This window comes from Pseudopodoces humilis, chromosome 6 (genome assembly GCF_049639895.1).
Source record: "Pseudopodoces humilis isolate 2021_Gansu_Grassland_sample_001 chromosome 6, ASM4963989v1, whole genome shotgun sequence".
Taxonomy (NCBI): domain Eukaryota; kingdom Metazoa; phylum Chordata; class Aves; order Passeriformes; family Paridae; genus Pseudopodoces; species Pseudopodoces humilis.
This window is the reverse complement of record NC_142205.1, coordinates 46957940-46974348: the sequence shown is the minus strand read 5'-3', so window position 1 is coordinate 46974348 and position 16409 is coordinate 46957940. Positions and strand designations below refer to the sequence as shown.

Sequence of the window (16409 nt, the reverse complement as noted above, 5' to 3'; positions counted from 1 at the left end):
AGTCATACAGGTACTTCTACAACATTTCAGAAGCTCTCCCTTTTCAAGAGGAAGCTCATAATTAGAGGTTTGTTTTCTCTTTACCTGATCCTGTGTCATATCTGTAAACAAAAATACCTCAGAGACAAATGGGGAAATAAACATATTTTGGCTCTGCAGAGCTAAGATGCAACATTCACATCAGCTTGCATAAGCCAACACAGCACTATGGTAAGTATGTTACAATTAGAACATTTCAGTACGACACACACATAAGGCCAAGATAATAAAACATAGCGAACACAATGGATGGGAAATTACTCCCCAGAGAGTTAAATTATGAACTCTCCAGGGACAGGGCCTGTTTGAAAAACATCTAAAGCAAGCAGGTCTCACGTGCACCACATGCAGGCACTTCATAAAAAGTTTTCTATCCTTCACAATGCATATATCCACTGATTAAGGAGCTTTGATGATCCATCTGGTGACACAGAGGGATGTGTTTCCTAGGCACACTGGAGGGAAAAGTTCCCTCTTCTGTAGCACAGATTCTACAGTACATTCTAAATTCATTTCATGTGTACATATTGACATTAGATTTTCACACTAAGTACAGACTATTCAACAGCTGCATAGGAAAAAAATATCTTTGTTTCTGCTCAGATATTTTAATTAATTTTCCAAGTAGTTTTTTGTCAAAGTACATCACTCCTAGACGTGCACTTGACTTAATCTGCAGCTCCACAACAGTACAGCAAACAGAACTAGATTTTCAGCTTTTAAACACACACCTTGATATAGGGATGCTCCTTGCATGTTGTTCCCCACTGCCTAGCACACCGTTCCTCTTTCCTGTGCTCGTAAAATTCGGGATTACGGAGAATGGCAACACGGCAACCTTCATACACCAGTGCAATTGCTGTGCACCCATCAAGCCTTTCTTTGTCTTCTTGAGTAGCTGTTAGCACTATAGGCACTGACAGATTAATAACTCCCCCTGCAGAGGAAAAAAAAAAATAAGTCCTTTATCCTTAGTAACAGTCATCAATGTTGTTATGAAAATCTACCTAATTAACGGCTTACTTTTAAGGCTGTAAGTGTACTATATGACAGGTAGTTGAAACACTTATTTTAACAGAGATTAAACAACTTTTAGAAATAACTCATGCTTCCATAAGATACATGTGCTATAAAACTGAGCAAACACTGAAGTTTGAGAAAGAGTGAACACACTACTGAAAACAGCAAGTACCTAGAGTTACAGAAAAATATTTAAACTGCGAAGATACTACATTTTGGGAATGTCAAATTAATACCTTTCTTAAGAAACTATATAGAAAATAGAAATACACAAATAACATTTTAAAATAGATCATCTAAAATATTAGGCAAGATTGCTACTGGAGTGGATAATTAATAAGAAGTAAATGATATTCTATGTAGACATACTTTTGATCCCTAAGAAAAAAACAATGCAATAGGACCAGACAAACGTACCCAAGTAGTTGACACACATAATTGAACTATTTCAAAAGGTGACTTTTGTTGTTTACTTAAACTGTATTCAGATTCAACCCTCCAGAAAAAACTGCAGAGAAACTGCTGAGTCAGGCAAACATTTTGCATAGTTTGTTCAGCTGAAAGTTTACCAGCTACTTTGCTTCTAAAACTAAGCCAACGTGGGTGAATTTTGAAGTTGTGTGTGGTCCTCATTTGTAAGCACCTGCTCTGCTGCCAGATGATAAAAGTTTTGTTTTTCTTTTCTACAAGAGTGAGATTTGAGAAACCCAAAGCAGAGTAAATATCCTAAGTCTTCTACAAAGGCTTGGGTTCTAATAAGCATATGCCTGAGTGCAAAACTTTTGGGTGGCATCCAGGAGAAAAGTCATGGACCCTTTAAAGTTAATGGAGGTTTTGGCATTTGCCAAGACTCTAAAATAAGGCTAATTTTGCTATTTATAAATATAATTATAATTTATTAATTAAGCAATAAATTTTTATTAGGAAATTAAATTTCTTAGGAAATTAAAAATTATAAAGTTGGATGAAAATTTTAAGAGAAAAATAGATCTCCCTCCTTTCATAATGCAAAATGTATAATGCATGCTGTGCATCTCCTCCTAAGTTCAGTCTTGGTGCCCAGAATTATTTTCAAAGCAACTAGGTCATAAAATTGAATTTGGCAGCAGTCACAGAGAGTGGTTTAACACCCCAAAACAGATAATTAAAAAAAACCTTTTGCTTTGCACACAAGTAAATATATATTTCAAAGGATGAAGACATATCAAACCTGTTGATTATTTTTTCCATGACAATAAACATAAAATATCATCTACATTTTTCTTCAGCCACTGTACAAATAAGAAACTGAGGCAAGGAAGTGAAACAAGTCTGTTAAATCAATCACAGATGAGCAAAGTGTCAGGATGAGACTTTTCCAGACAACTTAATCTTTAAAGTGAGACTATCAACACATCTACACTGATCTCCATAGCTTAGAAGTCAGCCAGTATAAACACTGCTTTTAAAGCCCAAAGGACAAGATGCATTGCAGTAGTAAACCATTTCCCTCTCTTCAGAATCAAAGCCCTGCAAAATGACTGCTGCTGTAAGACCCAAAACTAACACACCAAGCAAGGAGAAAACTTTGAGGATGTTGTTTTGACTTAACTGTTGCTGCAAGTAGCAAAGCAGCTTTAAGGCAATCATTTTTTTCTAAAAAGATTTACACACATAAATGCTGTAGTAGATCTCTAAAAAGAGGAAATCATAACAGGACATCTAAAGGAACATAATGATTTTATCCAAGCTTAGGACTGAAAACTGCTTCCATCAATAAGTTGCTATTTTTCATTACTTGTATTTTTTCTAGCACAGATGAGATACTCAAAACAACAGCAAAAGAAGTTTAAACATTTGTTATATCTGAAACACTCATCTACACAAGGTCTTAAATGCCTTATAAAAATCCTGATTTACAGAAAATAATGGACAGAACTAGAACCTACAATGTATTTTAGCAGCTGAATGCATTGCATGTCATCTGCAGAGGACTTTTCATATGGATGGATGTACAGAAGGCAAATGAAATGAGAACAAAACTAGCAGCCCAAAATTATACTGCAAAGTAACAGGATGGCATTATGCTGTCTGGGATAGCACCTAGACAAAAGGGAATTAAGAAATATAAGAAGGATGACACGTCTGTATCACAAAATTGAGAGAAAAGTCACATCTTTTTGTTCTGCTACTTGGTCTCTAGCAAGACAAAAGTGATGCAAAAGGAAGCATGAGTTTAGGAAAAAGGCTGGAGTAAAACAGCCTTCAAAGAAGAATAAATATAAAGTGACAGAGGATCATAATCAAACTCCAAAATCTGGAGGATGTTATGACTTACTATCTTAACAAAGTTCTTAGCCAACTGGTAATGCAAAATAAAATTTATTCATTTAAATCATGCCAGGATAATTACTAACTCATAGTAATTCAATTACATGTGACAATTGTTCATACCCAAATTCTGATTTCACACTTGCAACAGCTCCAGCACTTAAGTCAGTTTTTGTCCTTTCCTTCATTACTAATACAGAACAAATCTTCTGGTCATAGAGCCAAACAGCAATTAAATTGCAATTCCAAATTCTAAGATCAATTTCTTCAAAACAAATTAGAAGTGTGCATTTTAGAATTAAACATTTTTCAAAAATTAAGACATTTGAAAAAAAATTTTGTAAAGGCAAAAAGACAAAATATTCAAATTCTAATATGATGGTAGGTATAAAAAGAATAAAACCATCACATTTAAAACTGGTTATTATAATATTCTATTCTCTTATGCCAGACCTCAGGTTGTGCACAAACCTGATAATGTGTTACCACACCACCACTAAGAAGCAAAGCATCAAAAATATTTTAGAAGTAAAATTAGTTTGCTGAATTTTATAAATGGTGTGCTTTACCCTACCATCAAGGAGACAGTCAAAGTGAAGGCACTGGAGGTATTCTCTCTCTCTCATAAAGCCATTCAGGGGTGTTGCCCAACCTTCTGCTAGCACTTGTACCCACTGCATATCCACCTTGTAAAGAAATGAAGAAATAGAGCAGAAAAAGGTTGATGCTTAATTACTGGCATCAGGTATTAATCATAATAGATCATGTTTTAATTCTAAAATGCAGGACAGTACAAATGGAAAATTTCTCAGTATTACAGTTTTCAATCACAAATGATTCAAAGTTTCTACAAGTAACGAAGAAATAACAACTTGTTCCTCACTGTTCATATTTTTGGCTGTTTTCCAGTCCCTACACTGGACCAAATTTCCAGGTGTTAAAAAAAACAAACCAACAAACACACACCAACAAATTTTATTTGTAAATCTTGATAAAGTTTATCTTAACAAAATTAGAGAATCCCACTTGCCTTTGTCTAACAAAACAAGATAACAAAGATGTTAAAAAAAAAGAAAAAAATAGTAACAATACATACATTTACCACAAAAAATATCAGAATTACGGGTGTAAATGTTAAGAGGTCTATTCTTTAAACAAATGAGAAACTAATTTATTTTTTTTTCCATAAACTAGTGAGACAATCCAGAAGTAAAATTCTCTCTGGACTAGTACTTCTTTTAGCATGTGATATCAGTTTACACAGAATTTCCTTCCTCAGCACTCAGTCACACTATGACTTAGTGTGTGGTCTCCATTATTTCTGCATGTGCATTACTAAGACTTGGTCAAGTTTTTGACAAGGACAGGCTTTGCTTGCGTCTCTTTTGCAAAGGGCATGACTAATTTTATTACACTGTTTTAATTTATACTGAGGCAAGTACAAAACAGTTTCTTCCCAAGCTTACATTAGATACTTGTTTGATATTAAAAAAGCCAGTGGTTGGGGGTGGAGGGCAAAATTATTTGTTTTTCTAGATAAGTGGCAATTTCAAATGGGACACTACTGAAGTTTAATAATGGTGACCTTAAGCATTTATTCCTCAACAAAGTAATTAATAGTTTTACACAGATATATGTGAAATTAGTAAAATGTGGTGAAAGGAAGTATCAGTATTCATTACTAGTAGAGGACCAGGCAAATTTTAAAATTACTTTGTTCAGTGCTTAGTATGTCACCCTAATCCTTCAAAGTCTACTCACAATAGATGTTGAACTCTGAGCTTAGTCAGTTCCTAGATCAAATGCTTAGCTTTAAGTTCTAGTAATGCCATCAAAAACACCAGTGAAAAAACTCATGCATTGTATCTGTGTTTAGGCGTAGTTCCTCAGAAAAAGGAATGAGGTAGAAACAAAGACAGCCAGAAGCAGCTTCATCTAAATTGATCTGAGTTGAAAAAGAATGCATTTAGCCCAAATAAGAATAGAGTTGATCAAGTTGATCCATGCTTTTCCATATTCTCTCTGCTGGAAACTAGAAACACAGCACAAGTATGCTGTAATCAGAAAAAAAAAAAACCAATAAAGGAGATCTGATCATCTCTTTGCAACTGTTCAAGTTTGGTATATATTCTTTGTATATACAAAAGTTACTGTTGTTTAGCTGAAGACTACAAACAGGAAGAATCAAGGATTGATTTCCCCTATATTTCTAGGCAATTACAATTCACAATAAAATGGTTTCTGTAAGTAAATTATAAAAAAAGTAAGCAATCCTTCTAGAAGCAATTTCTCATACAAGACATTCCAGGCATGGTTTTGTCCATGGAGCTGCAGGGAGCGTGGGAGGAAATCACTGTAAATTTTTTCTCCAGGGTAGGGATAAGTAACACTGCACCAGACACAATTCATGAAAGTATGAAGATCAATTATGTTTTGTAAGTAAACAAAGAAACCACAGATGCTGTGCTTTCGCCCAAGGAAAGAGGAAAAAGTATATCAAGGTGCATTCTGTAACCAGTACAGGTATTTCAACTACATCTACTTACACTAAACAACAGATCAGACTGTCCTTGAACTGCAGCAATGAGACACCTGAACACACAATACCTTATTTATTTCCAGGGTTAACAGAGACTCAGCATCAGTTTTGGCCAACTGTAGCTTGTTTTCCGGCACATAAAGCTCTTTCACCTCGTAAGAGGCATCCACTGGTACAATGTCCTACATAAAAGGAATAAACAGAACTTTATGTTTGCTCAGAATGCCTCTTGGGCACCGAACACACATCAAGAAGTAAAATTCTAATGTTGTACTACACAGTAGCAAGAGTTTATTAATTATGCAATTTTTATTCATCTAAAAGCCAGCACCATTCCAAGATTATGATATATTGCTAGTTACTCAAGCCAGCAGACTGGCTAAACATTCTGACACGAGATGAAACATTCTGACAAGAGATTTTTTTCTAAGCCTTAAGTAACCCATATAACATTTACCTAGTAATTATTTAACTATTGAATTGAACGAAGTTTTTATAACTCATTAATACCTACATTATCTACAGTAGAAAGGCAGGCTCTATGCTTTTACACATGCCAAACAAGTAAAAAGACATTTAGAGACCGGCATTTATGAATTTAAGTAATTCACTATACAAGATACATTGGAAATGGTAACACAAATGTAAAATAAATAAAGCTCCTTCTCTACTGAAAACTCATACGGAAGTACAAATTCAATACATTTCCTATAGCTAATGATAATACACCAGTATTTTCATCTATATAAACTCTTAGAATATTTAAGTGTGATGCCATATGGGCATATATATGCAATGAACCAAAATCTAGCTCTATAACCAACATATAAATTTTTTATTTGAAAAAAAACACAGTGTTCTTCCATGTGTATTAAAGAAGAAATTCTCACTCCGCAGTGCTCAAGACCTTAAACTTGTTAGAAGAGATCAACACAAATATAAAACCATAATAAAAGAAGAGAGAAGGTCATCATGGTAAAACTGTAAAAAGTCTCCTCCAACAAAGGATGGTGTAATATGTCAAAACCCAGTCAAATGTTCCAGTAGCAAAAAAATCAGTATAAAGAGCCTGACTGTTCTTCTTAAAATATATTTTTCAGTGTTTGAGAAACCTTTGTAAAGTAATGCTTTATTTTTGGAGAAAGAAAGCTCACCCTTGGAGCAGAGTATATACAGACCCATAACAACAATAATTAAATTATCTTTATATTTGCAGCATATGCAGGCCAGAGTATATAGGTATGCTTGTAGAACACATAAAGCTAGCTCAGGAATTTTAATGCATTTTTCAGATCTTAGGCACTACCTCCATGGAAAGTAAAATAAAGGCAGTAGAATGCTGACAAGTGAGAGATAAAATGAGTACAGGAGTAACAAGATGTGATGAGTCTCACTGGCAGTTGCATAATTCATATCCTCAAAGACACATCAAAAGAAGACAAATTAAACTAGCACTTAGAAATGGTGTTTTATAAGGAAAAGCTTGGCCCATTACATATCAGGCATCATTTTGGAAGCAGATTTTATTACATTGTAAGTTAGGCAAAATCAGGCTTTTGTTTTCTCTGCCTGAGCAGCAGCATTACAGTCCAGGAGAGCTGCAGCAGACTGTCACAGCCCCAGAAGAAGATACTGCCTCCTGTAAGCAACACTATAATGATGCAGTGCACTTTATGCTGCTTCACAATTTTCCCTCTAGACCTTTGCTCATTACCCAGGCTAGGATGTCCTAATTTTACAAACCATCAATAGCTTAAAATAAATGTGCCTATTAAAAAGACCTCTTCAAGTATTATCCTGGTTTTAGTATACCACTAAAGGGCAAAACAAAGGTTTCACAATGCAGTTTCTGTCAACAACCTACTTCGTTAGACAAATGTAAACAGCTTGAAGACAGTTCTAGCGACTGAGTCTGACGTTTAGAGAACTTGTAGGATTGTAAACCTAGACTCCCTTGCACACATCAAAGTGGTACTTAAAACATCTACTCAGACTAAAACAAGCAAAAACATAACAAGAAAACCAGCAACAAAAGGAATCCATGCATCTTTAAGCTGCATGAATTTTAGGAATTAAGAAAATGCTAGGCTAGCAAGCCATCTAGTGACCACTTTAAGGCATCAATTTTACTGAAAGCTTAATTCTACCAAAGAGCAAGTTACAGAATATTCCTGAGTATTTATTATTTCTCAATACATTCATATAAAGAATGGCAAAATAATAAAAAAATAAACTAGATGCGTTATGAAAATGTGCCTCCTCACACTGGGATGATGAGTCCTTTGCTGATGCTGGTTGTCTCTGGAGATTATGCAGTCCAGCCTCCTGCTCAAAACTGGTCCCAATACAGCAGGCTGCTGAAGACCTTGGCCAATCAAGCATTCAATATCTCTAAGGACAGAGCATCCACAAACACTCAAAGCAACTTGTTCTAGTAATTGACCATCTTTATAGCAAAAGGCTTTTTCCCCCTATGTCTAATTTTAATCTCCCGTATTTCATCTCATGTGCGCTGCCCCTCATCCTACCCTTGTACACCTCTAAGACAAATCTCCATCAGTCTTCCCTATACATTCCCACTTGGATGATAGAAACTGCAACAAGAACTCCTGTAGTCTTCTCTTGTCCAGGCTGAACAAATCCACCTCCCCTCAGCCTCTCCTTGTACAGTGACATACTCCAGCCTCTGAGAATCTTGGTGACCTTCTGCTCAGCTCGCAGAAGCACATTAATGTGTTTTCTTCTGGGTGAAGGAGACAGGCACAAACCTGAACACGATATCCAGACAAGGTCTTAAAAGTGACATATAAAATTGCAGAATTGCTTCCCTCATGCTCTTGGCTATGCTATTGTTATTTACAGTTATTTACAGCAGGTAGTCTTCTCTGTGGCACAGGCACATATTTTCATAATGCTGACAAATATTTTCATAATGCTGAACAATTTATTTCACAGAATCATCGAAGCACAGAATGGTTGGGGCTGACAGGGACCTTAAGGATCATCTAGTTCCAACCTATCTGCCATGGACAGGGGCACCTTCCACTAGACCAGGTTGCTCCAAGCCCCAAGCAACCTGGCCTTCAACATCTCCAGGGATGGGCATCCACAGCTTCCCTGGGAAACCTGTTCCAGCGTCTCACCAAGCTCACAGTAATAGATTTATTCCTGATATCTAATCTAAACTACATTCAGTTTAAAGCCTTGTCCTCTCCCTAAATGCCCTTATAAAAATTCCTTCAGCCCTCTTATAGGCTTGTTCAAACTACAGGAAATCTACAGAAATTATATTTTCAAGATAGCACTGCATTAATATGGTCTAAAAACAAGACGTGCCTATTTAGCCTTGGCTTGATTTCATTGTCTTTCATTGAGCTAAGGAACCACTAAGATATCTTGCCATTCATTAAACTGTTATCTTCAAAGAAAAGGAAAAACGTGCTAGATGTACCTCAAACAAAGCTGACTGGGCTAGGAGCCAGCAGTCAGCACTGCTACCAATACTACCTTACTTCCAATGCAAGCCTTCAGGGATCATTATCTTGGCACATGTGACATAAGTTTCTACAACTAGGAATTTCTCTGAGCCCGAGGCACAGGGCCCCCACAGTCAGGAACTGCCACCTCTTACAGGTAGGCCTCCTAGACAGCTCTCCTATTTTCTTCCAAAAAAATATTCAGAAAGGGATTTGGGAAAAAATCTAGAATTTTCTTAAGGTTTTCTGCCCTGTATTGTCTCCCAAGCAACCCTGAGCAAACAGTCATCCATGAGGAATTTTCTTGAAAATTTCAGTACAAGAGACTAAATCTCTCCAGAGCTTACACAGTAAGTACTTACACAGAGGGTTAAAACTAAATCGTGCTGGCTACACAATGAGGTCATTTGCTTGTATCAACTTCAACACTTGGTGGAGCTTTACTCAAACTACTGTCTAGACCCTAAATTTCCAGAACATCCAACTCACATAAAAAAAGTATGTTATTGTCTGCAAGAGTATCTCAATTAAAAAAAAACAAAACAGTTGTCTGGAATGTCATCCGCTACCCACTGACTATAGATTAGAATGTAAGGAAACACAGCTCTTCTACATGAGGATTAGCAAATTCTGGGAGTATGATTTCGAGAGGATAAAGCCATCTTTTCACTGCCTTCACTTTTAGCATTGGGTTTGGGGTTTTTTTGTCCGTTTTGTTTACCATGTGGAGTTCGTTGGGGGTGAGGTATTTTAGGTATTTTAGGTTAGGGTAATGAGCCAAATCCACTTATCAGGCAACAGGAGAAGGCCCAGAGACTTCAAAAGGGATGATGTAGATTGGAGGCATGAACAAGGAAAGAGATCTACCTTTTCAGAAGCTATGAACCATAAACTCAACTCAGCCATGTCAAGAAGATCAGCTTTCTGAGCTGGTCATTAAACAATTGCAGGACCACTTTTACTAGTACAAGAAAAACAGTGGAAACATGGGAAAAAAGATACAAGCACAGCAGCCCCTATTTAAGGGAGAGCAAATCACTGGGTAAGTGCACCCCTGTCTCTTCACATCTGCAGTATATATTAATTTGTACACTATAAAGACAATGTAAAAATTCAGACTCTTTAAAATTGGTTGCTAGAATTTTTAAATCAGCATTCACTGTTGGTTCTGTAACAACTGAGACAGCCTCCTCTCCCTTCCAGTTATTATTTTCCACTTGTCCAAATCTGATTTCACTTGGAGATCAATGCTGTGCAATGTTTAGGTTTAAAAAGGAAACACACAATAGGACAAGTTTGAAAGTCTGAATTGAAAGATGCATAAGCCTTTGTATCTCAAAATCTGCCTCTGTTTTTCCCAGCACTTACGTTCAGATTGCAGGTAAAAGTACTTGGAAAAAAGGTTTCTAAGATATGGCTCCATTTCTGCTCACCCTCTCTTGAAGAAGTTCCACAACTTGTTGTATACAATCATTCACATCACAGGAATCAGTTTTTAGCACAAGCTCTGGTGCTTCTGGTTTTTCATACTCAGAGTCAATCCCAGTAAAACCTATAGAACATAAAATAAAAATATTAGGTGACTTCTTCCAAAAGATGACTTCCTTTTAATGCTATTCACAGACAGTTTTCCATATCTAAATGAACACAACAGGCAAGAACATGGAGTTTTAGCTTCCTTAATAAAGGAACTCTTTGGGAAATCAACGGTTTTTTTCTTCATCAGACTCTTTGCTAATCATAATATCTGACAGCACCAAACTTCAGCATTCTGCAGCTCATACAAAGCACTTTTTTGTTGGTGAAGCTGTTTGATTTTTACTGTGAATAAGGAGCACTGGCAGAAGAACTGTGCATATCAACCCAGGGTTAGTCATGCACCCACTGTCCTTCATTATCAGCTGATTATGCTCTTAAAAAAAATCAATAAAATATGAAAAAATATTATGGACATCCAGTACATATGTAAATTTACACTCATACCACCAAACAATACTCTGAAGTAAGGAATTTCAACACCTTTTACATTAGTTTAGCTAATATACTCACCTCAAGAAAGCTGCTAACATAAAATTGATGACTGTGTTTATTATAATAGCTGTGACAGACTGTACAAGCTACCCCTGACACTTGTTCTGGACTACTTAGCTTGCAATCTGCTTTGAAATCATGGAGATTATAACCACCCCTGCATAAACAAGGAGGAAAAATCAAGCCCAAAGGCAAAGAGTATAAGCACTGCAAGTCAGAGCTGCATCAGGAATATCAGCTGGGCTTCGGCAACTCTACATCTGCATCCTCCACAAGTTCAAATGCAAATTAGAACTCCAGTTTTTCACTTTGGATTTAAATACCCTCAAAATTAGTAGTTTAGTTCCTCATCTAAGAAAAAAATACCAATTACTGCAGTACCCCATGTGATAAAGAAAGGCTGGTATCTTTTCCAAAACCTGTACGCTTTAGAAAGATCTGATTACTGGAGTGGGAACAGGAGGCAAAGAAAGTGTCTCATTACCATTTCCACAGAAAAAAAAAAAGATAACAGTTGCTGACATTCCTTGTCAGCTGAAAGGAGGTGTTACCTGCTGCTCTTGATATAACTACCCTTCTCTCCTGAGCACCAGTTTTCCCTATATTCCTTAATCTGACAAGACTTGTGTAACCAAAACATTGTATTATTTGCATATTTTATTTTATCATATTTTTTTTTATGGCTTGCCAATCATTGGAACAGTATTGTTGTTCCTTGTGAACTGTCAAGTTTGTTTAATTTCCATCCTTCATAAATCAGATAGGTCATAAGATACAGCCACAGACACTGCTACACCTACTTGTATCTTGCACTGTTTACTTCAATACCGCTTCTTCAGGAACACAATTCCATTTTGGGGCTTGTAAAATTAACAAAATATTAGGGATGCTCATAAAATAGGCACAAATAAGGATTCTGTAGAGAACTGTATCTTTGTATCATGTCAGCTCAAGCCATCTTGCTTTGATTTTGAACAAATCTTAATTCAGCTTTATATATTCCTGGTGTTTACATGAAATATTCTGTAGTACTGGAAGTATCAAGCAACCACTCATATAGAATGTCTTAGATTTCTTGAATTTTATATCTCTTCTGATTAAAGTGAATTCATACAGCATCTGCAAACTCCACCCCCAAAACTGATTACTTAAGAAAACTGCTTTGCTACTAAATACAGAGCTATCTATCATCAGCTTCTGCAAACTATAATGTAACACAGAACAAAGCAGCACTTGAAACAATACCTGAATGAATGATTGCATAGCTAAGCTTTTTTTATTGCAGGTTATACTTAAATCTTGACCTGAGGCTGAGAATAGGAAATAATATACATGGGCACTGGAACAGAACACAGATTTAAAAGTAGAAGTATCTTCAGAACTGTTCTTAGTGGTCTTTACACGTAGACAGTGGCCATGTTTTACTTTTTGGAAGAACCTGGCAAGATTTATTAATGCAGACCTTTAAAGACTTTAGAAGGAATCAAGCTCTTTTTAACTGGTCAACAGACAAATGAAGGAGACAGACTAATCCTCAATCATTGCATGGTTTCTATTGCTTTAACGTGCTCAAAGCTTTTTCTGTGTATGGTTAGCCACTTCTACCCTTTCACTGTCCTACACACTTAACTAGTCTGTTCCATGACTTAGAAGTCAATTCCAATTTTCTTCTCAGCCCTGTCCTGAATCCATGCTTTTTTTAAGGGTGATACACGCAGACTTGAGCACATCCACTTACGTGGAGTCAAATTACACCAATGTTTCACCTATGCAGAAAGGATGTGATTACATTTAGGTTCACCTTTAATTTCTCCAGCCCTGGCTTTCTTATAGAGTCCTTTAACATCCCTCTGCTCACAGACATGCAACGGAGCATCCACAAATACTTCAAAAAAGGGCAAACTTGCTCCTTCATGAATTCGTCTGGCGTTATTACGATCCTGAAAGAAAACAGAAGAAAAATCCTATAACGTTGCCCCAACATATTTTTACTGGTTTTTGCCTTTGAAGTTTATTTTAAAGAAGCAGACAGCACAATGTAAGCAAGCTTTCTAAGTTTGAAAAAAGAAATCTGATTTGATTAACTGATGCCCTGCAAGCTACATCACTTTGACTACAGTACATCAAGTGGTAAAATCTGACAGGAAGATGTGAGATATTTTACATTAAACTTGATTTAAAAGAAAAACCCACAGCCAAATCCAGCCAACAGAATGCAGGGTTTTCTATACCTGTATATATAGATCTGAGGAATTACATCTGCCCAGCTGAATACATCTGGAAGGAGGTGTTACCTGCTGCTCTTGATAAAACCACCCTTCTCTCCTGAGCACCAGCTTCCCCTACATTCCTTAATCTGACAAGACTTGTGTAGTCAAAATATTGTATTATTTGCATATTTTATTTTATTTTATTATTTTTATGGCTTGCCAAGCACTGGAACAATATTGGTGACTTCCACTGAGAGAACAAAAAAACTCTCCAAAATCTACTAAAATCTTCTCTTACCAAATATTGTTTATTTTACTAGTTATTTTTCTCATATCTAGAGACTTCTGTTATACTGTAGGGTTTGAGTTCCCCAAATTATAGTCACAAGAAGTGTTTGCACCACACTAACCAAAGAAATAACACATTCTCATCTGTGGAACACCTAAGCTTAAGTCTCAGGGTCATTCTTCAAAATACTTGGGTGTTCACATATCCTTTTTGTCTCTCCCCTCCAGATTCTTATGCATGGATGAAAACAATCTTCACACAACAATGTGAACATGGATATACATTAATTTTCAGTATTACATAATGTCATGTTATATACACGACATGAAATAAATTAAAAAGAACCTACAGGCAATTAAAACACTTTTCCCCTAAGTCACTTGGTAAAAATAAAGTTCTCACCATTCATCCGCTAAAGGAAAAATTGCTTTTAAAAGCAATTTACCTGAGTCTTCAGGTTAAGTGTACACCTAGTCTTCATATTTATAAAGTACTGGAATCTACATGGATCAAACAAGATATTGCAATTTTAAGAGTCTTTCTTGGAACATCATTTGTGCTTGTTTGTAATAGAAGAGTAATAATTCTTCTAATTCAGTCTAATTGACTGAAGGATAGTTTCAGTTATAGAATGAACGTAAACATTTTGTATTTAAAATTAATATTTCTGTTTTGAGTAATCACCTCCATAAAGTGAAAAATGTCACCAAGAAAAACCAAGTACATATTTGATTCTGGATAAGTTTAGGAATGGATTTCTGTAACTAGGATTCTGAGTGATATTTTGCATTTTCCTTACATTTCATCTAGATGTTTTTCAGACTTACCTGAGCATAAGGAGAGATGAAACTAGTAATGCACACCAAACCAGCATCTGCAAACAATTTAGCAACTTCAGCAATCCGGCGCACATTTTCCTCTCTATCTTCTGGTGTGAAACCCAGATTCTTATTAAGGCCTTGGCGAATATTGTCACCATCCAAAGTGTAACATGGAATACCATGGCATACTAAATACTCCTCCAGTGCCATGCTCACTGTAGTCTTCCCAGCACCAGACAGACCTAAAATATTCAACAATAATATAAATATATCAGCATAAGAACAAGTTAAGGCAAGTTGCAGTACATGCGTGTTATGAAAATCCCAAAGTGATAGGCATCAGCAACAATGCCTTCTGGATAGGCTTACTTGGAATATAATCCAAGTGGCTTTTACACAGACAATAGGTAAAGAAAGAGTAAGGTAAAAGTTAAGTGTGCAATTTGAAGCAGGTAAGAGTTCGGCCTTGAGCTCTGCTGCTGCTTATAGAGATGAGGTACTTTCCCCAGTGCTGATAGCAATTATTACTAGCTGAGCAAACTTAATTCAGAAATCAGTTAAGTAATACAGTTGTTACATTTATTTAAGAAGGGGAAGACATCACATTGAAGTGAATTTCAGTCAGCAAAAGAAATGGGATCAAGCCAAAGTCACACTCTGTTCTTACTCCTTGCAGAATAACAGCACTGAATTAGACACCACTGATTCACTCAGGACTCACATACAGCAGTGATGCTCCACTAACTGGCATGTGTTAGTAACAGGAAAAGAAAACTGTACTATCAAACTCTGGTCTAATTTAGAATCTTTGGCAACAAACATATGTAGGCCCTAAAAATCTGCTGTTCACTTTTATTTGGAAATTTATTTAAATAATTTCTCTAGACTAGATTTCAATTTATCTGGAGCACATGCTCCTGCTCATACCAAGAAGTCAATTCGCAAATGGAACACAAACTCGGATCTCCATAAGATGAAAATTACCATTTGAGTGATGGGAAAAATAAAGGGTAATGGTAGTATAAAAAAACGTAGCACTATTGGGTGAAGAGGAATGTTTTTATTAGTGGTGATTAAAATTTATTCCAACTTTCAGAGAATGGAGAAAAACAAAAACATCACACAAACCAGCAGCTTGGTGTTACTTCCAAGACATGTAAGGCAAAGGATAAGCAACCGTGCTAAGAAGTGTGCCCTAAGAAAACACAAAGTGCAAAGGAAACCTTGACAGCTTGGGGGGTCACTTAAAGAAAAGGAGCCATTGCATTGCTTCCTCTGGTGCCTGTTAGCCAACTCAGTCTGTTAATCTCACCCCCCACATTCATGGGGTTTTTTTCCCTTTTTCTCCCTTTTGTGTGTGGAGGCTGTGGTGAGTTCACTGATGATTTCCCAAGTTGAATCAGCTCAGTGTTGAGTTAGGCAAGAGGTACAGTGCGTGCAAGGCAAGAGAAAGAACACAAGGCAGGAAATAGAACAGTCTTCTTTTGGCAGCAGTGAAGTACACCCCTATCACACAAAATAGGCATGACAGTCCAAAAGAATATTTCAGCAATTTTATCATTTACTTTTCACTGATTCAGTCTTTGACTTGCCATTTTTGACCCCACATCTAGCTTGCTATTCACTCAAATGCTCTCTTTTCACACATCATTTGGTCTCCAACATGCAATGAAT

General features: G+C 36.3%; 1 protein-coding gene across 1 annotated transcript in view; it reads right to left on the bottom strand.

The window, feature by feature from the left end:
* The window catches only part of PAPSS1 (3'-phosphoadenosine 5'-phosphosulfate synthase 1), a 40328-nt gene that overhangs the window by 14440 nt on the left and 9479 nt on the right, over nucleotides 1-16409 (bottom strand). Inside the window, exons 3-8 of the mRNA XM_005517502.3 lie at nucleotides 14742-14977; nucleotides 13217-13355; nucleotides 10818-10936; nucleotides 5977-6090; nucleotides 3944-4055; nucleotides 771-976 (exon numbers count right to left, since the gene is read on the bottom strand). Coding sequence (XP_005517559.1) covers nucleotides 771-976; nucleotides 3944-4055; nucleotides 5977-6090; nucleotides 10818-10936; nucleotides 13217-13355; nucleotides 14742-14977 — 926 coding nt within the window. The remainder of the gene's footprint in view (nucleotides 1-770; nucleotides 977-3943; nucleotides 4056-5976; nucleotides 6091-10817; nucleotides 10937-13216; nucleotides 13356-14741; nucleotides 14978-16409) is intronic.